This window comes from Balaenoptera musculus, chromosome 4 (assembly GCF_009873245.2).
Source record: "Balaenoptera musculus isolate JJ_BM4_2016_0621 chromosome 4, mBalMus1.pri.v3, whole genome shotgun sequence".
In the NCBI taxonomy this organism is placed as follows: Eukaryota; Metazoa; Chordata; class Mammalia; order Artiodactyla; family Balaenopteridae; genus Balaenoptera; species Balaenoptera musculus.
In genome coordinates this window covers 10,121,832-10,147,282 of record NC_045788.1, presented here as the reverse complement: position 1 = coordinate 10,147,282, position 25,451 = coordinate 10,121,832, and the positions used below count along the sequence as shown (strand labels likewise).

Genomic DNA, 25,451 nt, shown 5'->3' with positions numbered 1-25,451 from the left:
TTTAATATTCCGACTCTCCAATACATATCCTCACAGGAGCAGTCACCAGGGATTCCAAAAAGAAGACCAAGTTTGTTTACATTTTCTCAGCTGCTCTGTGACTCTGCCATGACCCCAGCTGGAAGATTTTTCCAGACATGGGACAGAAAGTCCCAAAGGAGGGGGAAGGCATTGTTTCTGAGAATGTTCTGAGAATGGCCGCAGGACTGGCCTGGCAGGGCACCCAAGGAGCTTCGAGACTGTTCTGTCTTGCACTTCTATTTCTGTCTCGTCTTGCTGTGTTCCCCTGACGTGGGGTGGGGGGGGGGGGTGCTGTCTTGTGTTATTTAGATCCTTTGTATCCAGAAAATGTGGTAGTCCAGAAAACATGGCAGGTGCCACACCTATGTCTGCTGGATTGACCTGAGCCAGACAAGGGCAAGGAGCTAGGTGGGGAGGGGGAGGAGGGGACGTGGGCCTGGAGCCGGGGCCAGCTGGGCGCTGCCGGCCTGCCAGCCAGGTCCACTCAGGCCTTGCCAAGCTCCTCGGGAACAAGGAGGAAGAAGGCAGATGCCCGGTTCTGAGGCAGGTGCCAGGCAGTAGGGACTTAGGCACGGGACGGAAGCCTGCAGTCTGTCTGCAGCTGCGGCCCCAGAGAGGTGGTAACTTGCAGGTAGCAGGTGGGTCCTGGCATCCCAGGGGACCTCCAGGCTGCAGGAAAGAAAGGGTTCAGAGTCTGGCTGAAAGCATGGGGCTCCCAGGGCCAGACTGGGAGAAGGAGGCTGGCAAGTTGGCTGGGTTGGATGGGACAAGTGGGCGTCAGACTTGGCCTGGGAGCCGGGCTGGGTGGGACCTCGGGTCTGCTGAGGTCACGGCAGGGGAGCTAAGGTGAAAGGTGTCATTGCGAAGGCGAGGCTGTGGCTGTCTCTGGAGGAAGAGAGGGCAGAAGGGCCTCAGGCCCGGCCAGATCCCTGCATCTGGGAGGAGGCCTGCTTGCCAGGCAAAGTGTGGGCCCCGCTGCCTGCACAGCAATCCACGGGGCCCACTTGTAAGGATGTCAGCGGCCCACAGGACGGGAATGTATTAACGAGGGCCATCACCACCGCCATCATCCCACATGACTCCAACCTCCACAGGGGAACGGTGTCCCTTCTATGCCCAGAAGCCTCAAGTGGATCCTCCAGAATCACAAGCTGGTAAGTGGCAAAGCCAAGACTCTTCCAAACCCCCAATGCTGGGCTGTTTCCCAAATCTAACAAGAGGCTAATTTCATCGGCACATGGAGAGCGGGAGCTGACAATGACGATGTGTGTGTGTGTGTGCATGTGTGTGTGTGCACGTGTGCGCATGTGTAATGTGTGTGTGTACGTGTGTGTGTACGTGTGTGTGTGTGTGTTTGTGGGCCAGGGAGGTGTTCAATAGCTGTTTGTTAATGGACTGAGTGAAAGGCCGGGAAGATGGTGGCAGATTGGGGGTGGGGGACAGAACCACAGGGTAGAACTATTCTGGGGGCTCCGGGAGGGGAGGACAAGGCCCAGGGAGTATCCCCCCAGAAGAAGCTGCCTGCCAAGGAGGCCTGCTGAATAGAATCCCCCTCCAGAAAAGGACACTGCAATTCCTGGCTCAGGTTCCTGGCTGCATCTGTAGGCATTTTAAGTGAGTAGGTGCAGGGAGGAAGGGTAACTCTTGGCAGATTTTGCATTATTATTTCGGTGCCAGTGAGAACAAGTTGACTTTGCGTGAACCTGTGTGGCCTCCTTGTTTCTCCTGCTCAAGTTTCAGCGACAGAGACAAGATGGGAATGCTGGAGGCCGGGAGAGAAGTGCCAGGGGTCCGTCCTGCGACACCTCCCTAACCTTGCCGTGCACTGGCCTTCCTCACTGGCCTGTTTGCGGTGAATGAAGGAAGCTGCCCCCCAGCACAGAAATGCATGGAGAACGTGGCATGGGAACGCGGTCCCGTTCTTCCCAGGTGCTCTGTGTTTCACCAGGAGGCCGGGGCAAGCTAGATGTGAGAAGGGAAGCAGTCTGCAGCAAGGCTCAGGTGATGCCTGCACGGCCTGACATCAAACCTACAGGAAATTCCCCAGGACGAGCAGGAAGAAAGCCGGGTGGGCGTGGGGAGCAGAACCCCTGGACCAGAGCGGTCCCTGCAGCCCGCGGGGAGCGGGAGGGGCGGCCTGCCCTGTTTCCAGATGAGAGCTCCCTGGCAGCCCTGAGCAGCCTCTGCCTGATGGGCTCCCCCAGGCTCCTATAAAGGAAACAAATTAAAGGAGGAAAGGGAGGGGCAAGGAGGGAGGCTCCCTCTGGATTTTTTTTTAATTGTCTTGCTGTGATTGCCTATTTAAGCCCACCTGGCAGAAAGAGGAGTAAAAACACTTCACCCTCCTTAGGGGGCCCTGAGAGAAAGGGAGGTGAAAGCTGAGTGAGCAGCGGGGAGGGGGCGTTGGGGACGGGGTGGGTGATGGTGCATGGACTTCCCAGGGAAGGAAAGGAAAGACTTCCCCGGAAAACGATTAGGAGAGAAGCTGGGGTCAGGTGAGGGCCGTGAATGGGGACAGGGTCCCTGGACAGCCGGCCGGCCTTCTGGGAGGCTGAAACGATGCCCAGCTAATGCTCAGACTAGGAGATAACATTTAACTCCATGAGGCCACGCAGGCGACTGTCCTTATCTGTGATACGGGTGTAATAATAGCATCTTCTGTCACAAAGCTGTTGTGAAGCTCAGTCCAGACACACAGGAAGAGCTCAGAACAGTTCACTCAGAGGGCTGTCACCATGGTGACTTGTCTGTCCGTCCCCTGCAAGGCCACGCCTGTGCACGCGTAACCCCTGTGTGTTCACTGACTGATGAAAAAGATCCAAAGATTCATTTATTCCACCAAAAGAGAATTAAAGGGTAACAGTGAGACCTGTGGCCTCCTGCGCAGAGGGATCAGTGCCAGGCTCACGAGCAGACGACAGACACACACAGCTGCCTCCCGAGCAAGACTGGGGGTGGGGGGTGGTACCATAAGCCCCTCACAGCTGGAGTTCTCATGCACTGTTGGGCTGACCACTTCCAGACACACCCTAACCTGCTATTCCTCAGCAGGAACTGATTTTCTCATAGAGAACAGGGACTTGAGCAAGTGAGATGCAGGCCAAGACACTTGGGGTATCACGGGGTCGGGGGAGGGTGGTCTCTGTGTGCCCAGCGATGGTGGGGGAGTGTCTGAGTGAGGGACGGAACAGTCACAGGACAGCAGGAGGGACCTGGGGCGGAGGGTCCCAGGACAAGTCTCCCCAGTTAACTCAACCCCAGGAGGCAGGAAGTCTGGAAGGAATCTTGGAGAAAAGTGGATTCTGGAACAAGGAATATCTGAAAACTCCTGACGGGACCCTCAGTATCAAGAGCCCCCTTTCTCCAAGGCAGGGTTCTGCGCAGAGGTGGGGGCCATGGTCAGGACGACAGAGCCTGTACCCCAGTCATAAGAACCGCCGCTTAGGAGTGCTTTAAATGCATCTCTCCTTTCACCTTTCTACAGGAAACTTTTTTTTTTTAATCCCTATTTTACAGGGTAAGGAGCTGAGGCACAGGAGGATATCTTGCTCAAGAGGTCTGGTTCTTAACCCCTGTGCTCCCTGCCCTCTCTCCTGGGGCCTGTGATGCCCTGATCCCTCACCCTCCCAGGGCCTGAGATGGTACAGAGGGGCTCCGAGGAGGCCGGTCCTCCTTCTCGGGATTCAGCCCAACAGCCATGTAGAAACGGGGGATTCTGAAATAAGACTGGGATGTTCCTTGGGAGTCACCCACGGGATCCAAACGTGCTCTCAGCTACTCTGTGGGAGCAGAAGTCCCACAAATGAGCCTCCACTTCAGCACACATCAAGGCTTTCATGAAACGGTCCCAATCTCTCCCAGAACTGAGGCTGCTGCCAACTCCCCCTCCAAGGTCAAGTTTGCAAACAAGCCCCAGAATTAACCAGCTCACAGTTTTCTTTTCAGGAACTACTGACATAACCAGAAAAACTATTTCACCCTCTTTTCTTCTCTGGCCGCACCGTGCGGCCTGCGGGATCTCAGTTCCCCGACCAGGGATCGAACCCGCACCCCCCTGGAGCGGAAGCGCCGAGTCCTAACCACTGGACCGCCAGGGAAGCCCCTCACCCTCTTTTCTATTCTCAAAGTATAAATGGTTCCTCGTCATTTCTAAGAGGCCAGCTTCCAGAATTAGTACGTAAATAGTAACATTAACCAGGGAGATGATCCAGGAAGGCCTAAGGAGAAAGGCTTCGTAAGACCTGTGGCCGCCTCCTGTCCGTCTTGTCACTTGTCACCTCCCAAAGGCTAGAAGAGACCACGCAGCTCATACGAGGGCCTGGCTCTCAGGAAGTGGCTCGAGGCTAGATTTCCTGGAGAAGGAAGACGAAAGGGAATCACGGGGAAATGAAGAGAAACTTAGCTCCCCGTAGACTGAGGGCCTCAGAGAGGCCCTGAGAGGCCTCAGTTCGTCTGTCTGAGTGTCACACAGGAAAGACCAGGCAGAGAGCCGGCCTGGGCTCACACATCAGATCTATTTCCAGCCTGGGCAACAGATGGACTCTCTGAACCTCAGTTTACTCAGCTGTAAAATGGGCAATGATGCAAGAGCTCACCCACATCATAGGAAAAATGAAGAGGTAGTCATAGGAAAGCTTGCTGGCCCAGCGCCGGGTTCACAGGAAGTATTAATAAACGTTGGCTATTATCATCCTTGTTGTGTTGCTATTTGAAATCCCCAACCTAAAGGGCGTGCTCCGACGGCCGTTACGATGTGATTCAGAGGAGTCGCTTACTGGTGGCCTCTCCTTGGCAGCGTTCTTTCCACGGTGCTGATCTGTCAACTATACAGCTCCCTGAAATCTGGCTGTTTACAGCTGCGTGAGCTGAATCACCAGCTTCCTGCACAATTTGTCCTCAGCTGGCTTTCTTGATTTCCTTCTTTAGGCAGATATTCAAAACAAGGGGTCCAAAAGTGGAGGCTGCTTTCTGCACTGGTGCCCAGCAAAGTTCACACTTCCTGTGTTCACACGGGGTAATTCAGGGGCAGTGCAAGAGCGTGCGGGAGAAACGACCTCCCGTTCTAGAATCTGCTTCACACGTGACAATTTGGAGCAACTACGAGTCAACGTCACGTGGTTCTGCCCCCCTGCCCCGCACCCCCTTCCCCTCCGCACCCCTGGAAGTCACAGCTTCAGGCAGGAAACAGTCAGGAGGCCCAGAAAACTGCTTGACAGTTTCTCCTGTTTGATGGACTGCTCTCTCTACACTCTAGTTCCATTCGTTATCCTAAAATGCCAAGGGGATTACTGACAAGCTAGCAGCCTCTCTCCCAGCGGGTCAGAGTCCCAGCGCTGACATACTTACTTCCCGAGAGTGGCTCTCCATGCCCTTCCAGCGGGTCCCCATCCGGTCCATCCGGAGTCTCGCTCACCCCACGTGGAGGGGATTCTGTGCCAACCCCGGCTCCCGAGGGCGAGCCGGGCTGCTGGGCGGTGGGCGCCTCCCCTCTCGGGCCCTGGCCGGGCTCTGGGCTTCCGTCCGTCCCCACCGGAGCGTCGGCAGCCCCCAGGTTCTCCGTAGCCGCACACCTGCCAGGCTCTGTCGCATCCCGGGCATCCGCTGGGGGGCTGCCACCTGCCGAGTGCCCAGGGCAGTGGTACTGAGGTATGACCCCGACGAATTTCAGGCCCCGACTCGCAGCCTCCTGGATCTGTGAGGCAAACAGAATGAAGGGAAACAAGTGAATGGGATGTTCCAGCAAAGGGGGAACGAAATACCTCAGGGAGGCCTTGGAGGGTGTTTCTGTTTGAACGTGAAGTCTCTCGAGCTGGCAAAGGCTCCGGGTCCTCAAGGCAGCGCCCACACCCCAACCCTGGCCCAGCTGGGGACAGAGAGTGTGGGGCTTATTTTTTTTTAAACTATGGAAAAATAATGCATTTGGCTATGAAGGGCTGCGACGGCCTCTCCTTGAAACACTGTGTTAGTCCCAATTAGCAATTGTTTTCTAAGAAGCTGGAAGAAGGTTCTAAAAGAATGAGCTGGAACAAAGAGTGGCTGAAGGAGGAAGTTCATTTTGGTAAGAGTTTACTTTCTTGTTATTTTTTTTTTCTGATGAATCACCTACTTCCTGCTCATCAGGCTACTATATAACTCAATACGTCTATATAACCATATACTAACTACCAGATGACATTTTATGACCCAAAGAGCTTCCTCTCTGAAACAATTGTTTTGGCAGAGAAGGGCAGAGGTGGGGAAAATCACCACCACGCCAAAGCTGAAGCACGCAGCCCCGCAAGAGGGGACATCTGAGGACATCAGTCCACACACCCAGCCCACGGGCATCACTTTGGACCGACCCATGACTCTCCATCCACCATCCAGTCCAGGTCACAGGTGGCACCTTCTCAACTCCTGAGCCTCAAGATGGGGGACGGATGGCCACACTGAGTTCTGTGCCCCGTGAAGGCTCCCCTCCCTAAAAAATACCCCAGGCAATTGAATGTAATAGTCATAAGTGAAAAACAAACTGAAAGTAATAGCCGAATAAAATCAGGCAAGAGCTGGCCAAAACCAGAAGATGGGCTTTAGGGGACTTTCTGGGCAAGAATGCTCAAGTCACTTTACAAATAAATCAGGAGGTGGAGACCTCAGAGCTCTGTGAGTCTTAGTCACCAACCCACAAGTGGATGACCTCAGAAAATCTCGAGGCTTCTGCAGTGATCATCTCCTGTCATTTGAGAATTAGTAAGAAATACCAGCACGGAGCTACTCTCTAAAGGAGAAGCAAACCTTGGCAGCCTTCCCCGGATGACCCACCCTAACTTAAAGCAAGAGGTCATTTTAGTTCAACACTGGCCATTCTAGAGAACGGCCTGGAGCAGCTACACGAATGTACAGCCCAGTCTTTCTATAAGGTCTAGCCTGTGCTAGATGTAACGATAACAACAGTATTAACTGCCATCTATCACAGACCTACTGTGTGTCAAGCCCTACACTGTGCGTTTTATGTAAATTGTTTTGCTTAACCCTTGAATGACCCTGCATGGTATCATGATCTTCATTTCAGATGAGGACACTAAGGCCCAGAGACAATAAAGTCATAAAGCAAGCTGTGGGTAGCCAGGTTCAAAGCCAGGTCTGGCTTGGGCCCAAGTTCATTCTCTTAAGTACAAGGTCAAGTGGATACATGTCAAAGCATCAAGTTCTTGGAGATGTATGTGCCCACACAAACGCCCATGGTTGGCTCAATTCATGCTTCAAAACTTTAAAAAAAAAACTTAAAGTCATCCTTTCCATCCTGAAAATTCATTTTTTACCCATTAATCTGTGATATCTATCTACTCTTAGAAATTGTTTTGGAAAGCTTCTAAAACAACACACAGGTCACAAAAGTTTTAAAAGAAGACTGAGGAGATAATTATACCAAAGAGCCTTAGGTTGAGGGAAGGTAATGTGTACAAAGCATACCTCTGAGCTTCCTGGCAGCACAAGCAAAAAGAGAAATGCAATGGATTTCACAGTCCCAAACGAAATAAGGAAAGACTCCTGGTCAAGAAGAGAGAAGCACAACGTGCTAGTAATTTGTATGACATATAGGAGGTGATCAATAAGTATCTGTTGAATGAATGAATGAATACATTACATACTGAGTGGATATGTGTCTCCTCTCCCAGAATGAGCTCCTAGAAGGTAGGGATGGAGACCAATTGATTTTTCAGCCCTAGACTCCAACAAACATTTATTAAGTCCCTATACTGGCTCAAACCAACGTCACACTTAGGTTCTGGGGGATACAAAATAGGAGTCCTGACTCTCAAAAGATTCAGCCAATTATTGTAAACAGACTTTAAAAATATTATACTAACATGGCACAATAATGCTTATATTATAATGTTATATAAAAAAATCAAGATTCTAAACTTCTTAGACACAGTATTATGACAGCTGTATAATATTTGTGTGTAATTTTTCAAAATTTATCTAATAAGCATGCATATTACCTTTATAATTGAAAAAAGTAAATATTACAGAAATTTCTCATAGAGGGTGCTAAGCGCAATAATGGATATAAAGGTATAGAAAGGTATAGATTATTTCTGCCTGAAGGAGACACTGAGACGTTTCTCACAGAAGGTCAGGGCTGTAATAAACGAAATGGAGTAAGACTGCGATACAACTGGAAGAGGTGAGGGGTGTGGCAGAGCTGGAATGTGCATGCCTCACCGACAACATTCAAATTCAATTTTTTCCCCAAAATATCGTGCTAAACAAATCCTATTTGGGGACCCAATCTGCAGGAGGCTTTGAAGGATGAATAGGAGTTCACCAGATGGGTGAAAAAAGGGACAGGGCAGTGCAGGTAAAGAGATGGATGGATCATCATGGGCAAAGGCTTGATGGTGTGCAACAGCCTGAGTATTGAAGAAATTTCTAGAAACATTTCTGGAACATGACATGAGAAGCCAGGAGTGCGCAGAAATGAGGCTGGACTGGAAATTACAAGGGCCACACCATCGATGTCACAGAATACCAAGCCAACAAAGGCTCTGACTTCACCCCACAGCAACAGGTCCCTAACTTTCGCACCATAGTAACTCTTGAGACAGAGGAGGTGAGGGGTGAGGGTCTGAGGGCAAAGTACAAGATTTCTTTGAATGCTCATCTTTTATCTTAAACATTAATGAAAATGTGGTATCCTGCACCTAGTACTGCATAGTATCAAAACTTTAAAAAGATGCTCAAGTTAAATGGTAAAGATGCTCCCCCCTCCCCATTGCAAACCTTCCAGGGAAAGTGTGTCTCAAGAATATGAAACACCTTCATGCACAAATCTTTGTCTGCAGCTCTATTTACTTCCTTGGGGTGGATTCCTGGAAGTGGAATTAATGGGTCAAGGGATATCAGCTTTTTAAAGGCTTGGTACAGGCTGCCAAATTGTTTACCAGAAAGGGTGAGTAGTCTTTTTTAACTAGAAGACCCGCATTTAGGTTTTATAAAGATCAATATTTGGCTAGACCCTAGGGGCCCTGACGCCTTTGGTTTTCTACCTTATCCTAGAACGGGCACTTTCTTTTCTCTTTTTCATAATGTCCCTTGACTGTGTTTGTCAAACTGAATCCTGTTTGTTTCTCATTCACTCATGTATTCATTTGTTCATTCCTAACCTTCATTAAGCAAGTCTCACGCACATCAGAAAGGTGGGCCCTAGATGGTGTTCATCAGGGTTCATCCCTGGCCACCAGCTCTCCTCACCCCAAACTCCCCATGGGAACCTCCTCTACTCACCTGAACTTAGCCACTAGTCATATGTTAATAATTCCCAAATTTGGACTCTCCAGTCCTGACTTTCCTCTGGGGCTCAGACCTACATGACCAATGATCACAGCTGATGGGTCTACTGTGGACCTTGTCCCTCAAACTGGAGTAAAGGCATCTTTTCAGTTCCTCCCTTTCTGTAACCCTGCGTAACCCGCTCACCGCATCCTGCCAGATTTATCCCACGATGTTTCTGGAATCCCTCCCCCGTTCTCCAGACATCTCAGACGCCTTTACTTTCAGGGGCTCATCAGCTGCTGGACACCACCATGACTTCAAGCTACACCAGGTCTTCAAGATCGTGGAATCAAATCCATACAGAAGATCAAATCCTGAATATCCAAGCCACTTTGGGTAAGGAATTCCCCACAGACTGTCACACGCATGCCCAAAGAGTTTCTCTAACATCTGTGATTAGATCATGGCAAAGCCCAGATCTGACTCTGAGTGTCTTAATGCAAACTGGTGCGCCTTCAGGACAGCACTCTTCCACGTTACACAATCCAACCTGTGCCAAGATGCCCAGTCGGATACGAGTTTAAACTGAAATACACCCTCATCCACCTTTTTCTCATGTCTGTTGCATTTAAAAAACCATCCCACCCCTAACACTTAAAGGAGTAACAATTGCTGGTTTAGGCATCAAAAATTAACGTTTTCAACTGACCCAAGACTTCATTCAACTGATCTATGATGAGTAAGAACAAATTCAATGGTAACTATATTTTCCCAACCTAAAACCAGAGATCATGATGTGAAAAAGATTTATTTTTTCTTTTTTAAAAATTTATTTCTATAAAGGCTCAATGCATTGGCAAATGATGTCATCTTTGGTTATATATTTCAAGAATCATTTTGATTAAAGATAACATCATGACATTGGGATAGTCCCTGATACTCTAGGATGTACTGTCTGTTACTCTACTTTCAAAATGAATTCCATGCTGCTACGTCTTAGTGCAAATATATACTTTGTCTGGTCTTATACACATATTTGTTTAGAGTACATTTATCAACTAGGGTAAAACCAGTTAGGGAGAAATGGGACATGGGTTGAGTTTGGGAAAAATGAAAGACATAGGTAACACAAGAAAGGGAGCAGAAGAGACTCCTGCTGACGGGTCAGTAGAAACTGGAGTACCCACAGGCCATATGAGATGGCACAGGTGAAGGGTTAGAGGGAGTCCAGGACAATTTGGTCTGACTCTAATGAAGAAGGTGTCATGGTTCATTTTATGTGTCAACCTGGATAAACTACGGTGACCAGTTGTCAACACTGGCCTAGAAATGGCTGTAAAGATATTTTTAGATGTGATTAACATCTACAGTCCATTGACTCTAAGTAAAGCAAATCACCCTCTGTAATGTGGATCGTCTGCCTCCAGACGATCTGCCTGAGTTTTCAACCTTCAGACTCAAGGCTGCAACATCACTCTCACCCAAACCTCTAGCCTGCCAAGTGGCCCTGCAGATTTGGGACTGGCCAGCTCTCACAATCACATGAGCCAATTCCTTAAAATAAATCAATCTCAATTCCAGTCTCATGATATAGACAGACAGATAGACAGATAGATAACCCTATGAGTTGTTTCTCTGGAGGAATGTCATACAGGAGAAAAGCAGGTGAAGGGAGTGAGGGGAAGAAGACCGCACAGGGCAGGCTGCTAGAGGTCTCCAAATTCCAACCGGACTGGGTGTGAAAGGAAGGCATGGCTAAGAGCTCCCAAAAGGCAGGGAGAGAAATGTGCTCCAAACAGGAACAAAGAAGGACTCAATCTGGTGTTGATTAAAGGTCTCAGGGAGAAGCTGAAGTGTACAAGAAGGTGGACAGCAGTCACCATTGCCCAGGTGAATGAAATCTCCCTGACATTTTTTTAAAAAATTAATTAATTTATTTATTTTTGGCTGTGTTGGGTCCTCGTCTCTGTGCGAGGGCGTCCCCTAGTTGTGGCGAGCGGGGGCCACTCTTCATCCCGGTGCGCGGACCTCTCACTGTCGCGGCCTCTCCTGTTGCGGAGCACAAGCTCCAGACGCACAGGCTCAGTAGTTGTGGCACACAGGCTTAGTTGCTCCGCGGCATGTGGGATCCTCCCGGACCAGGGCTCGAACCCGTGTCCCCTGCATTTGCAGGCAGACTCTCAACCACTGCATCACCAGGGAAGCCCACCCCGCCATATTTTGAGGTAAAAGAATTAAATCTCTGTTAGATTTAATTTCTATAAGTTATAAGCAGTTTCTAACTTTAGGATGAACTTACTGGAATCCCTATAACTAATGAGCTAATTAGTGCCAGGAATCAGAAACTTACTGACCTCTTAAAAATATGGAGCTGTACTATCCAACATGGTAGCCACTAGCCAAGTGTGAGTATTTAAACTTAAATTAATTCAAATAAAATTAAAAATTAAAGTCCTCAGTCACACCAGCCACATTTCAAGTATTTGATAGCCTCTGTGGCTGGTGACTATAGTATTGTATGCAAAATAGAACATTCGGTGCAAATATGAAACATTTCCATCATCACAGAAAGTTCTACTGGATAGACAGTGCTGCTGTGGGGCACAATAAACCATATGAAATACTGAGCAATAGAAACAGAGCTTTCAGTAATGACTGCAGACGCATATAATATAGGGTAAAGACCAAGACACACACACAAACATCCCAAATGGACCCTAGACCAGACCAATGCCCACTGTGACCCTCCTAATAACTCATGGGCCACCATTTCATGACAGCTGACATTTTAAAGTCTTTGGGGATCCATGATGTACATAGGGAACCTACAAACAGAGGCATGTACCATATGTCAAGAACAGGCGCAAAGATGCTGTTCTGGGTTGCACGGTTACACATGCGTCTTTACGGTGAATATTTTATCACACACACACAACCCTTCTCATCTGTCGCCTAAACTCTTGTACCAGCTTTCTGAAAACGGAGGTTCAAAAATAACACGGGTTTTAGCTCAAGTCTGAAGCTGCCTTTAGTTCTGACGTGTTAACACTTCGCTTCAGGAATTGAAACTTTGACCGACTGCTGCTGTGTGTTTAGCTCCGTTATGAGGCCACAAGGAAAGATCGGGTAGACCTCTGGTGTTGTGGTTTTCTCTTTCAGTGACTGAGAGGTCTCAGAATGAGCCCTAGACAAGGAGTCTGAGACCTAAAGCTTTGGACTCAACCCTGCCATTCACTAGCTATGTTACTGGTCAACTCAGTTGATTTATCTGAGCCTCAGTTTCCGAATCTATAAAATGGGGATAATAATACCCATTTATTCATTCACTAACTACTTACTCAATATTTACCATGTGCTGGGCACTAGGTGCTGGGGAGGCAAATAGGCACTATCCCTGACCTCTTGAGTTTAATATGTGCTGATCTAACTCAAGGGGCAACTCAGAGACTCTGAAGAGTCCATGTGATCTCTCCTTCTCAACCTGCCTATGCTCAGTTTGAGGGACCACTGCTTGCCCCCTTCAGTCCCTGGCAAGGCTGAGGTTGAAGGAAGAGGTATTATTTTATTCTCCTCTGCTATTAGGAGTGATTTGGTGGGAAGCTTGGGAAATGATGGAAGAACTTGGAAAACTGTAAACTCCCTTAAAAGCAAAAGGAAGAGATGGGATCCAACACTGGTGTAGGAGCAGAGAACAAATCCATCCTTTGGTGGTTCAGGGAAGGTATTCCTGACAAAAAGAGTTTTACTGGCCTTCCTTACCTGTGTTAACTGATTCAGTTCTTTCACTTAGATTGTGCCTATAATTTCACTGTTCACTGAAAATGTAGTTCATGGGAAATCAGTAGAACTAAGAGGGGGTGTGCTGTTAAGCTCCCTCAAAGATCTTCAACTAGTTTTTAAAGCCCCGTGAAAACCAACCCACCAGAAGATCCCAACCTAACATCAAAAGTCTAAATCAGAGATGCAAAAGAGAGGTGAACAAGGAGAGACCTATCTGGGGGGAGAAATCCAATGGTGTCTCAAAGAGCAAGCGCCAGCAGGGTAGGGCCAGAGCAGGATCTTAGGAAGACCTGGGACCAGCATCTCCAGCACTGTCAGGAAACTTGCTCCAGGTTTTGTCCCTACTTTTCTTTATTTGTTAGCATCATTCTTCTTTCTCTTCCAGGACCAATTTTCTCCATGTGGCAGAAACTATGGCCATTGCCAACTTCTGAGTTTTTCTGCTCATAGCTTAGCCACTGGAGATAGAATGTCTAAACTTCCTGGCTACACACAAGTAAAAGATCTCAGGGAAGGGCTCTGATTGGCTCAGCTTAGGTCAGGTGTCCACTTCTGGGCCAATCAGCTCTGGCCATTGTTAGGGTAGCTCCTATGGAATTCACGTAGCTGGATTGTGGGAACAAAGCAGCTTTCAGAAGAAAAGGAATTTCAGGGCAGAAAAAATATATATTTAGTATCTGTCATGTAGATACATCATCAGATGGGAAATAAAATTTGAAATTTGTTCAGTACCCACGTGTACTAATGTGAAGAAGAGAATATAAGGCAACCGATACTTAAGCTGAACAAAACTGGGCAAGTAAGGCCATACCGATCACAACAGTGTTGATACGTTTTGGTCAAAGTGGAACCTGTGTCAGTGCTCTAGGTTATTTTGTCTGCAGAGATGCAGCATTCTTCTCCTTTTCTCGGGCTATCTTTATCTCCATCAGGTCTGCTCAAGATTTCTTTTCTCAGCTTTACTGAGGTAGAATTGAAGACTATTTCTTAGGAATATTCTCTGGAGTCAGTGTTCAACCCCCAAGCTTTCCCCTTCACAGAGCAGAGGCACCCAGATCATGAGGGCATAACAGAGAGTCATGTGCTGGGGCAGACGGGGGTCACCTCTGGCAGATTTGCATGATCCCTGCAAATCCCTAATCTCCCTCAATGTCTGCCCATCAGCAGAACTTTGCGTGGACGTGCTCAGACCAGGATCTTGGAGCAAAAGCAAAGACCGTGGCATCATCCAGGCAGGAAAACTGAGGGACCTTCAAGTCACAGGACCTCAGAAGGATCTGCATCTCCCACCAAGGCTACAAGATGCCCCCAGGCTTCTGCTAAGGCCGGTGCACACCCACAAAGAAAATGGAGAAATCAACCTCGAAAGCTTATGTCAGCAAAGCATTTAAAGAGACTTTCATCAGAGTCGCATGGGAAAGTCAAAGGATGTGCAACAGACTTCACGGTTTGTCAGTTTTGTGGCTGCTGAAATCCATGGTTGGTAAAATAACCTGACCCACAGGTAGAATATGGGCATACGGAATAGTTTGGGGGAAAGAATCCAAGAAGGAACAAGGCTAGCAAAGGCAAAGAGGTAAGAAAGTGTCCTAAGTTATGCAGAGAAGGACAAACGTCCTGCACCAAAAATCCATAATGACAGCAGTTTCCATCTACCGAGAGCTTACCATGTGCCAAAAGCTGTTCTAAGGGCTTTACGTGGATTAACTCATTTCATCCTTCTGTAACAATAACAGTAGATTTTCTTTTTTATCCCCATATTACAGATCAGAAAACTGAGACACAGAGAGGTTGCACAGCTTGCCCAAGGGCACACAGCTAGCAAACGGCAGGTAGGATTCAAACCTAGTCAGCCTGGCTTCAGAGTCCATATTCCCACCTGTTAAACAGCGTGTGTTTACTATAGCATGTCCTACACTCTAAGCTATACTGTGAAATACCAGGGCTTGATCTTGGAGAGTGCTGAATCTTTAGAGTCTGGACTTCTTTTCTGGAAGCAAAGAGATGCCATCACGGTTTCTGGCAGCAGTGACATAATCAGGCCTTTCCCAAGCAAAATTAATCTTTCCACAGGATGTGGTATGGATGGGGGAGGAGGGTAAAAGGAGGGAGGCAAGGAGAGTGGCTGGGGGCCCGCGAGTCACCACAGGGCTCGTGGGAGAGGCCAGAAGAGCTTACACTTGCCATGGGGAAGGATGGGCGAGGTAGACGGGAGACCCAAAGTAGACACGGCAGTCCAGGACTAAAAGGTGATACACCACGAGCCTCCGGTGTGTTGAACCATTGGTAAACTATCGTGCAAACTTTAAACAGTTTGACACTTTTGAAAGCAAAAGGTGAAGCTATTAACAATTAGTCTGTGACGACAGGCATGAGTTAGAACTGTCCAAGCTTACTCAGACACAGGGTCACTTCGTTACACGCGACCAGCAGTGAGGACCCAGAAAGCTGCTTTCAAAAAGTACCAAACACATGGGTGACAGCTCTCCTCACCCCTCCCTGTCCAGCATGGGACCCGCTTCCTCCGCCAGCCATCCCTCCTGCCCTTACATCCTTGGCTTTCTCTGGCTGGCCCCTCCCACAAAGGTCAAGTCTCTCTAGTCCACTCACGGTCACAAAAAGAACAGCTCAGGGTCTTCCACCTAGACCGGCAGTGGACTCTGCTGTCCTGCAGTCCTTCCGCCCCCTCTGGCAGCTCTCCTGTCCTGTCTTTCCCCGTGGGGCCTACCCCACGCCTCCTTCACTTCCTCCACCTTCGCTATTTTACACTCCAAGTCCGTTCCCATCTGAGGCCTCAGCATTTGCAGCTTCCTCTGCTTGGGAGGCTGTTTCCCTCCCCTCCCCACGACTGGTTTCTCCTTGTCACCAGGGTACCCTCTTCCCATATGGCCTTCACTGACATCCCAACCTAAAAAATGGTCACCCGGTCACTCTTCAGCACATCTCTTTGTTTAACTTTCATCGTATCACTTATTTCCACATTTTTTAACTATTGTCTGTCTTTCCCAGTTGAAAGAGAGCTCCGTGAGGGCCAGAGTGTTGTCTGTTTTGTCCCCCACTTTGTCCCCAGCGTCTGAAACAGTTCCTGGTCCCTGGTAAGTACTCAGTAAATGTTTATGCAAGGAATGAACAGTCAGGAGATCAAATTTGCAGAATCTGAGGTTACTTCTAAATGGAAACTTCTATGAGTCTACAATTTCAGGAAATATCCATCTGGGGCCAATAATGTTTTACAAATACACTCATTTGAGATTGTGAAAATGTGCACATTGTTCGCTACTTGCATCATTTTTAACAGTGAAGAAAACTGAGGCTGCAGGTACCAGGCTACATCCCCAGAAAGCAGCACTTAAACTTATTGGCTGTCCTTGGGTTTCCAGTTCATCTCCTAACAAACCAGGTCAATCTTCCCCTCAGGAGAAGGAAAATATGCAGAGACAAACAATTCGTTAATATCAGCACTTGTCATCACAGTAAAAAAATGCCTCATAACTGGGCATTCCACTGGGCCTTCTTTCAAAAGGCACTGCCTAAGACAGTGCATTTCCAGAAAAGAAAGAAAAGAAAAGAAAAGAAAAGAAAAGAAAAGAAAAGAAAAGAAAAGAAAAGAAAAGAAAAAGAAAAGAAAAAGAAAAGAAAAGAAAGAAAAGAAAAGGGGAGGAGAAGGGAGGGGAGGGGAAGGGAGGGGAGGGGAAGGGAGGGAAGGGGAGGGACGGGGAGGGACGGAAAGGGGAGGGGAGGAGAAGAAAAGAAACAAGAAAAGAAAAGAAAAGAGAAAAAGAACCAGCTAGAATCTAGAATCCTGGAACTGCAGATGCTGACAGCCCCAATTTTATCCTTTGGTAATAGCAGTGACCCTGGAATTATAAGCTTGGGGGCAAAGAACCTCAAGGGCTTATTAAGACTCCTGGGAATGTTCTGGAAAACGTGTTTGAGAGTCTTCATGGAACTCAAATCTCAGCACCACAGTTAAGTGACTGAGGCAAAAGAACCTGAGTTTCAAGAAGTTTAACCAAGAGCAGATGTTTCCCTTCACACCACATTGCTGCTTTAACATCCAGAATTCATGACTTTTTTTTTTTCCCCACCACTGCCTGATTTACATAGGCCTCCAGAACATTAACGAAAGGCACTTTAACAAAATGTTGGGCTGGCGCTGTTGGACCAATGCTGGCCTAGTTTTAACCCTTAATTAAAAAAAAAACCCTTTTCTGTCCCCATGACTCCAGACCAGCAAAAATATAACACAGTCCTAATGGCATTTGAAACCCTCACAGTAAACAAAGCAGTGAAACTAAGTACTTGGGGATGGTTTCCATTACAGTGTGCTGAAGAAATGAATGTTTTATTGTTCTTTTTGTAAATACCCTGGAGAACCCTGGGATGGTTTTTCTAGAAGATGAAAATGATCTGAGAGTTTCAGATCTCATGAAGATATGTGATCTCTTTGCGTAACAAATAGGGTGGTTGTTTTTGGGGGGAGAGGACTTTCCATTTACAACTGTTGAGAATTACACTTAAAGATGATTTCCAATGCCCAATAACCCTTATATTCAATACTCAACTCCTTATTTCCACTTCTTGCCTTCATTTTTATTTTTTCTGTATTCCATACGGGCCCCGAATGGTCTCAAAGTTCTCCCCTAGTAAATGAACATAGCATGTCTGAATTCATGTCTGTGGCAGGTTGTATTTTTCAAAGATATCTCTCATCCCACATGACAGGCTGGAACCTTGTCACTCCCCTGACAAGAGGTGGAATCTATATGTGTCTCCTTGGACCTTGGACCAGTATGGCCCTTGACCAATGAGTAAAGTGAAAAGGAGACTATGCAACTTTTGAGGCCTGGTCATAAAATTTCCATGAACTTCCACCTTGTTTTGGGGGAAGAACCCAGCCATATGTTTTGAGGAAGCCCAAGCAGTCTGTGGAGAGGCCTGTAGCCAGCAACTACTCGCCAGTGGTGTGGGTGCACCATCTTGAAAGTGGATTCCCCAGCCACTGACCAGAGGATACCATGTGGAGCAAAGATTAGCTGCCTTGCCAAGTCCTGCCCAAGTTGCACATTTGTGAGCAAAATCAATGAATGGTGTCACTGTAAACCACTATGTTTTGGGGTGGTTTGTTACACAGCAATAGACATTCTCTTAAAATACAGTAATCCTCCCTAATTCATACCTATGGGAAGAAACCAGACTGCAGTACTTTCTTAAAGTAAAATCCACAGTCTTTATAAAGGATGCTGTTAGGAGCACTCTCAAACATGCGGAAATGTAAACAAGGATAACACGAACCCTTCCAAGGAGTGGGCCTCTAGGGACCTGCTTTAATAAAGAGGTAAGAGTAATTTGTAATTAGCCTCTCAGTTTGTGATGCTGCATCTGAACTGGTGGCACAGGCGGGCCCCCGGAGGTAAGCACGGCCCCTGCAGCCTTACATTATTAATTGGCTGAGCAAAACTGTAGGTACATGGAGGCTCGGTTCTTGTTTATCACATGTTACAAACGCGCAGCACATGAATTAGTGATGATGTCTTACTATTTAGGAACGCCACAGGACGATGCCCACATTCCCAGGCACCATCAGACTCAGAAAAAGTCACCGAGAAACCCTGTGCTTGAGGCTTTCGGGAAAAAATCCATCTGTATTCTTAAGGTGTCATAAAGAGAATCTTCCCTTGCCCTCTGGGGAGTGTCTCAGAGGTCAGAGTGGCAACTGCATCTCTCATTCAAAATGGGAAGTCTTTGAAATAAAGTTTCCACCCCAACTGAACGATGAAGAGTTCCATCAAAAGCTAAATTTATTTCTACCAAGAATATATTTAAACACTTTCTTTTAAAGTTTTTCCATTTCTTCAGGTATATTGCGCTCAATAACATCCTTATCACCCCACCAATAATATCCTTACTATCCCCACCAATAGCATCCTTACTAATCACTGCCAACGATAACGTCCCTACTTAAAGGAAAGGTGGTATGTGTGTACAATGGAACATTATTCAACCATGAAAAAGAAGACGATCCTGCCATTTGCAACAACATGGATGGACCTGGAAGGCATCGTGCTAAGTGAAATAAGTCAGACAAAGAAAGGCAAATACTGGATGATATCACTCATATGTAGAATCTAAAAACGTCAAACTCAAAGATATGTAGAGTAGAATGGTGGTGACCAGGAGCTAGGGGGGTAGGGGAAATGGGGACATGTTGGTCAAAGGGTACGAATTTCCAGTTATAAGATGAATACATTCTGAGGATGTAATGGACACCATGATGATTGTAGTTAACAATACTGTATGTGTTGTATAATTGAAATTTGCTAAGGGAGTAGATGTTAATATTTTCAGCACACATGGGAAATGGTAACTTTGGATTAACGTGGTAGTCATTTAACAATATCTCAAATCATCACGTTATACACCTTAAACTTATGCAATGTTATTTGTCAATTATACCTCAATAAAGCTGGAAGAAAGCAAGCTCTCTACTACCCCACCAATAACATCCCTGCTATCCCAAACAATAACATTCCTACTAGCCGTCCTCCACAGCGACCTTTTCAGTACCTAGGAATGCTGCTATAAGGCTAACAGAATGGAGACATAGACTGGGAAGTAATTAATTAGATGGGAAACCTTGGTTTAGCCTATTTTCTCTTATTGCTTAGGCTAGCTTTATAATTGTTATTAGAATATGTGGGCCATTTGTCCAAACATACTTCTACAGATTACAGCACCACTCACAAAATGGTCATCTATCTTATTTTTCAGTCTTTTAAACACTTAAGTCATAAGTGAATCATTTAGATTTTCCTTACAACAGATTTTTTTTTTCCCCATTGGAGTGTTAAAAGGCAATATTTACTTTTAGCTTTAAAAAAAGAAAATAATGGCTCTTGTACTGAACTCCAATCACAGTTATTAGTTAAGGGGGAAGACAAAAATCATTGTCAGTCAACAAACATTGATTTACTAGATGAAGGGCACAGGGAATACTAAGATGTGCCCAGCAAGATTCACAAAATGAGGGCATGTGGCACTGAAATTCAGCACGCCGCCATTAAAAACCAGAATTAATCAATAAATTTTTTTGATAATGAGGGAGAAATAATTTAAAAGTCAGGTTGACCACACAATCACAGACTATTCAAGATGACTGATGTGCAAAAACTCATTTGACAGATAAGAGAACCAAGAATTTGAGAAAATGATGTGTCCCTCCTAAATGCCGGCCCATGATTCGCTAAGCAGTAGGTTTCCTTTAGTGGAATCAGGAGACGATTCTGGAACTGGGCTTTTAAAGTTCCAGATTTCTCCTGGAAGCTGCAAGTTGGTTTCAGGAATTGAGTACTTGGTATGCAGCCCCTCCCTAACCCCTCCCCAAGCCATCCTCAACACCGCTGACTCGTCCTAATGGGATCCGGCTCTTTGAATGGGAATTCTCCCAAAAGCAGAAGAGGGGAAAACCTTACATGGGTTGTAACCCTGTCACACCAGCTCTCAAAACCCTCCGAAAAGATTCCACGTAATCTCCAGCAATAAAATTGAAACCTTCCAGTTCGGGGGAAAGAGCCGCCCGCCAGGATAAACTCCATCTCTCAGACGAGACACTCCACCCTCCACATGCCAAGAGGTTAGGCCAAATTCCCACACTCGTTATCCGTGCTGGATCCCAGAAAAATGGGCAGACAGGAGGTCTCACTGAGCAGGGATTCTCAGCACCTCCAAACAACCCAGATGGGAAAGTTCAACCGGGCTGTAAACCCGTCAGCTACCACGTGTGTTCACTGACAGCACATAATTAGCACTCACAACATGTTCCCCTCCCATAAAAGATATATATTTTTTGCATGCCATACATGCCACTTTGGAAAGTTCCCTGGTGAGAACAGCAAATTCCACATTTGTAAACACGTCTGGTGGGAAGAATGAAGGGGAACCGGGTGACATTATAACCCTCCCAAGTCACTTCCAGGGAGGGCTGACTCAACAAGTTTCAACCACCCCCAAGCACAGACCAAAGCGACCGCAAGTGACAGGAAGGAGAAAACACGTGAGTGTCCATCACCTTGGTGTCCCCTGCCTCACCTCCAAAAGCCTCTGTCCCTGTACAGTTCTGACACCTTTCAAGCCTCGGGAATCCACGGGGTCTCACTCTGTCATTCCATAAATATTCATTGCGCATCTACTGTATCAGCGGTCCCCAACCTTTCTGGCACCAGGGGCCGGTTTCATGGCGGGGGCGGGGGGAGGGATGGCTCAGGCGGTAATGCGAGCGATGGGGGGCGATGGCGAGCAGCAGATGAGGCTTCGCTCACCCGCCCTGGCGCTCACCTCCTGCTGTTCGGCCCGGTTCCTAACCGGCCACTGCCCCGGGGGGTTGGGGACCCCTGTATTATATGACCCCCACTCTTCCTGGCATGGAAAAAAAGAGATGGGAAATAATAAACATAATAATTATGTAAAAATAGTAAAGTATCTTCAGAGGCAAAAGAGGTACAGATACAGGAGAGATAGAGTGAAGGGAATCACTAGGGTGGGGAGGGGCAGGGGCTAAGGTGCTCTTTTTTTTTTTTCCGGGATCTTAGTTCCCTGACCAGGGATTGAACCTGGGCTCCGGCAGTGAAAGCACTGAGTCCTAACCACTGGACCACCAGGGAATTCTCTAAGGTGCTCTTTAAACAGATACACACTGCTATATATAAAATAGATACACACTGCTATATATAAAATAGATAACCAACAAGGACCTACTGAATAGCACAGGGAACTATACTCAATATTTTGTAATAACCTATATGGGGAAAAGAATCTGAAAAAGAATATATATATATCTACATATATATATAACTGAATCACTTTTGTTGTACACCTGAAACGAGCACAATACTGTAAATCAACTATACTTCAATAATAAATAAATAAAATGATGGGCAGGGTGCTGAGAAAGTGAACTCGAGCGAAGGTTTGAAGGAAGGGAGGGAGTGGCCACGCAGGTATCTCTGGGGGAAGAAGGTTCATAAAAGTTATGTCCCCTGCCAAGAGTTAGACCGAATTCAATAACCACAACTTGATGACCCGATTCACAGTGAGGTGAAAGGGGAAATACACAGTCCATACATAATCACACGCTGCATCTCCAGGATGTAACCTGGATATCCCCTGGGTTTTACCCCCCAAATGTTATTTCTCAGTAAAGAGGGAATTGGTTCACACATTTACAGACTTTTGCAAAGTCTCTCACAAGACAAGGACTCTCTGTCACTTTATTTTGAACAACAAATACTGACTGGGGAAAGCACACTAGTCAAAGCTGATTTGGGACGTTTACTGAAGTCATCTGATGGATTTGATTTTTTAAAAGGAGGTAAATACATTCAACAAAAGCTTAAAATAATTCCTATAGCATGAAACAAAATTTGGGGGGAGCTGTAGTAAGCATGCTTCTTAAAGATCGCTTTTCAAAACAATGCAAGGAATTCTACACACGAATGCAAATGAACTACTGGGACGTGGATGAATGTCACAGACAGAGTGTTGAGCAAAAGACGCCATTTATAAAGGTTACACTCATATAAAGTTCAAAACCCGGCTAAGCTAACCTTTGGTGTTAGAAGCTAGATGGAGGCTACCTTTGGGGAGGAGAAGGAGGGGGGGTGATGGCAGTGGCCATTGGAGGTTCCCTGAGCTGTTCTGTTTCTTGACCCGGGTGCTGGTTACCCAGGTGAGTACATTTTGTGCAAACTCACTGAGCGGTACACTCAACGATTTATGCACTCTCCTGTATTTATGTTATTTTTAATAAAGAGACTTTTTTTTTTTTAATTTATTTATGGTTGTGTTGGGTCTTCGTTTCTATGCGAGGGCTTTCTCTAGTTGCCGCAAGTGGGGGCCACTCTTCATCGCGGTGCGCGGGCCTCTCACTATCGCGGCCCCTCGTTGCCGAGCACAGGCTCCAGACGCGCAGGCTCAGTAGTTGTGGCTCACGGGCCTAGTTGCTCCGCGGCATGTGGGATCTTCCCAGACCAGGGCTCGAACCCGTGTCCCCTGCATTGGCAGGCAGATTCTCAACCACTGCGCCACCAGGGAAGCCCAATAAAGAGACTTTTCAAAGAGCTATGCAGAGTAAGTGGTTGCATTATGGTGATTTCTCATTCACGTATGAGCTGGATAAGAAAAAACAACTATCCTAATGTTAAATGAATGGGCACTTAGGACTGAGGATAGAGTTTCCAGTGATAGCATCATTCGTGAATTTTAAAAGTGCCGAATTCCACACAATTTGGATGAAAGTAAACACGATGAGCTTGAAACCTGTGTTAGAAGCTCCCAGAAGTCCCTCTGGTGATGACAGAGACCCTGAGGGCAAAGATGCATGAAAAGGGTTGGAACAAAATTGTTTCACGAAATGTAAACATGGGGCGGGGAAAGCACGATTTCCAAATTTATGTGTTTTTAGATAATTTAAAATATGCATGAAGAACTAAATTAATAATTAATATTCTAAAAGGAAATGTAATTATTTCAAATATATTCCTCAAAGGTTATATAGTAAAGTTGACCCCAACATATTTTTTGGATCTTTCCATGAGGAAAATTTTCTTCAGTTGTCTAATAAACGCTTCTTGTGGCTGACAAGACTCATAATCACAAATATTTTGTGTCAATTTAGAAAACACGGAGAACTGAAAATTGTTTAAATAAATGAATCCTGCAGAACTATGCTGTCCCAGACAGTAACCACCAGCCACAGATGACCATCAAGCATGGGCAATGTGGGTGGTGCGGCTAAGAAGCTGAATTCTTAATTGCACTGAATTTTAATGAATTTAAACTAAATTTAAAAACCGAGGCTGCGTAAACTATTTTTCTGTTAAACACAACTTTATTTTGTAGGCCACTTCACTTTACTGAAAATTGAGCATCCAAATCGAGATGTGATACGAGTATAAAATATATACCGCATTTCCAAGATTTCGTTGGTAAAAAAATAAAATATCTCATTACACATTGAAAACATAATATTTTGGATCCATCGGGTTAAACGAAATACATTACTAAAATTAATTTCACCTTTGTTTTTATTTTTTTAACAGGGCTACTAGAGAATTTGAAATGACACAGGGGCTCAAATTATATTTTTATTGGACAGCGCAACTAAGGAATAAAATGCCACTTTTTAAAAGAGTTTATTGAAGGATAGTTGATTTACAATGTTGTGCTAATTTCTGCTGTATAGCAGAGTGATTCAGTTATATACACATATACATTCTTTTTATGTTCTTTTCCATTATGGTTTATCACAAGATACTGAACATAGTTCCCTATGCTCTACAGTAGGACCTTGTTGTGTATCCAGTCTATATATAATAGTTTGAAAACGCCACTTTTGATCAGGGACCAAAGGGAAGAGATAAAAGAATGAGAATCAAAGCTGGAAAAGCCAATATATTTGAAGATCTGATTAACAACTATGGTAAAGAAGTCCAGGGCCTGGGTGGGGGAGTGGGGAAAAGTAGAAAAGGGGAGAAAAAGTCCAAGAGACCGAGGTCAGATAAGCTGGAACTGACCCAGACAGCAGAGCAAACACTATCGACGATTCCACAGCTGTCACCAGACCCAAGGACCTAGTTTTTGCTGACGATGTGTTAGGAGATTGCTATGTCTGTTATTAAAGGAGCAGAGGGATGACAGAGGCGCCAAGCACGTATCTTTCTGGGGTGACAAAAGCGAGGAGGGAGTTTTAATTGCCCTGCTTCAAATCGCCCTCCATTGGAGGTCTGGGTGAGGATTAGGAAACACAGCTACACCAAGAGTCTGGACCGAAAGACTTGAGTGGAACCAAGAAAATACAATCAAGTACTCCACTCATGTGGGCTTATGGCAGTTCTGTGTGGTGGGGAGACAATCAGTATTAGGGACCCACTGTAAAAAGAGAGAAGACAGCCCCTGCCACCTGCTGACCACCTGTGATCGTCCATGGTTTGTAAGTGTCCCATGAGTTCTTCGTTGACTTGGTGCATTTTCCCCAGTATGCTCCACGATACAAACAGGTGTTCGGGGAGGAGAAGAGACAAGGGGAAAGTTCTTAAATGACCTTTGAGAAACACTGAGTTAAGCTAACTAAGCAGGTTTCTTACTGCAGACCTTGTCAGAGCCTTGACTCTTGTAAGGAGCATCATGACCCTCAAGAGAGCTTGCACCCTGCCTGTTTCCCAAACATTCTGGACTGCAGAACCTATTTTTATTTATTTGTTTGTTTGTTTGTTTATTTATTTACGGCTGTGTTGCGTCTTCATTGCTACACGCATGCTTTCTCTAGTTGTGGCGAGCGGCGGCTACTCTTTGTTGCAGTGCATGGGCTTCTCATTGCAGTGGCTTCTCTTGTTGTG

The 25,451-nt window shown here is 46.3% G+C and overlaps 1 protein-coding gene across 2 annotated transcripts in view; it reads right to left on the bottom strand.

The window, feature by feature from the left end:
- Window positions 1-25,451, bottom strand: part of RFTN1 (raftlin, lipid raft linker 1) — a 200,741-nt gene that overhangs the window by 58,578 nt on the left and 116,712 nt on the right. For both annotated transcript variants that reach the window (XM_036850561.1, XM_036850562.1), the window contains exon 5: window positions 5,368-5,713. In XM_036850561.1, coding sequence (XP_036706456.1) covers window positions 5,368-5,713 — 346 coding nt within the window. The remainder of the gene's footprint in view (window positions 1-5,367; window positions 5,714-25,451) is intronic.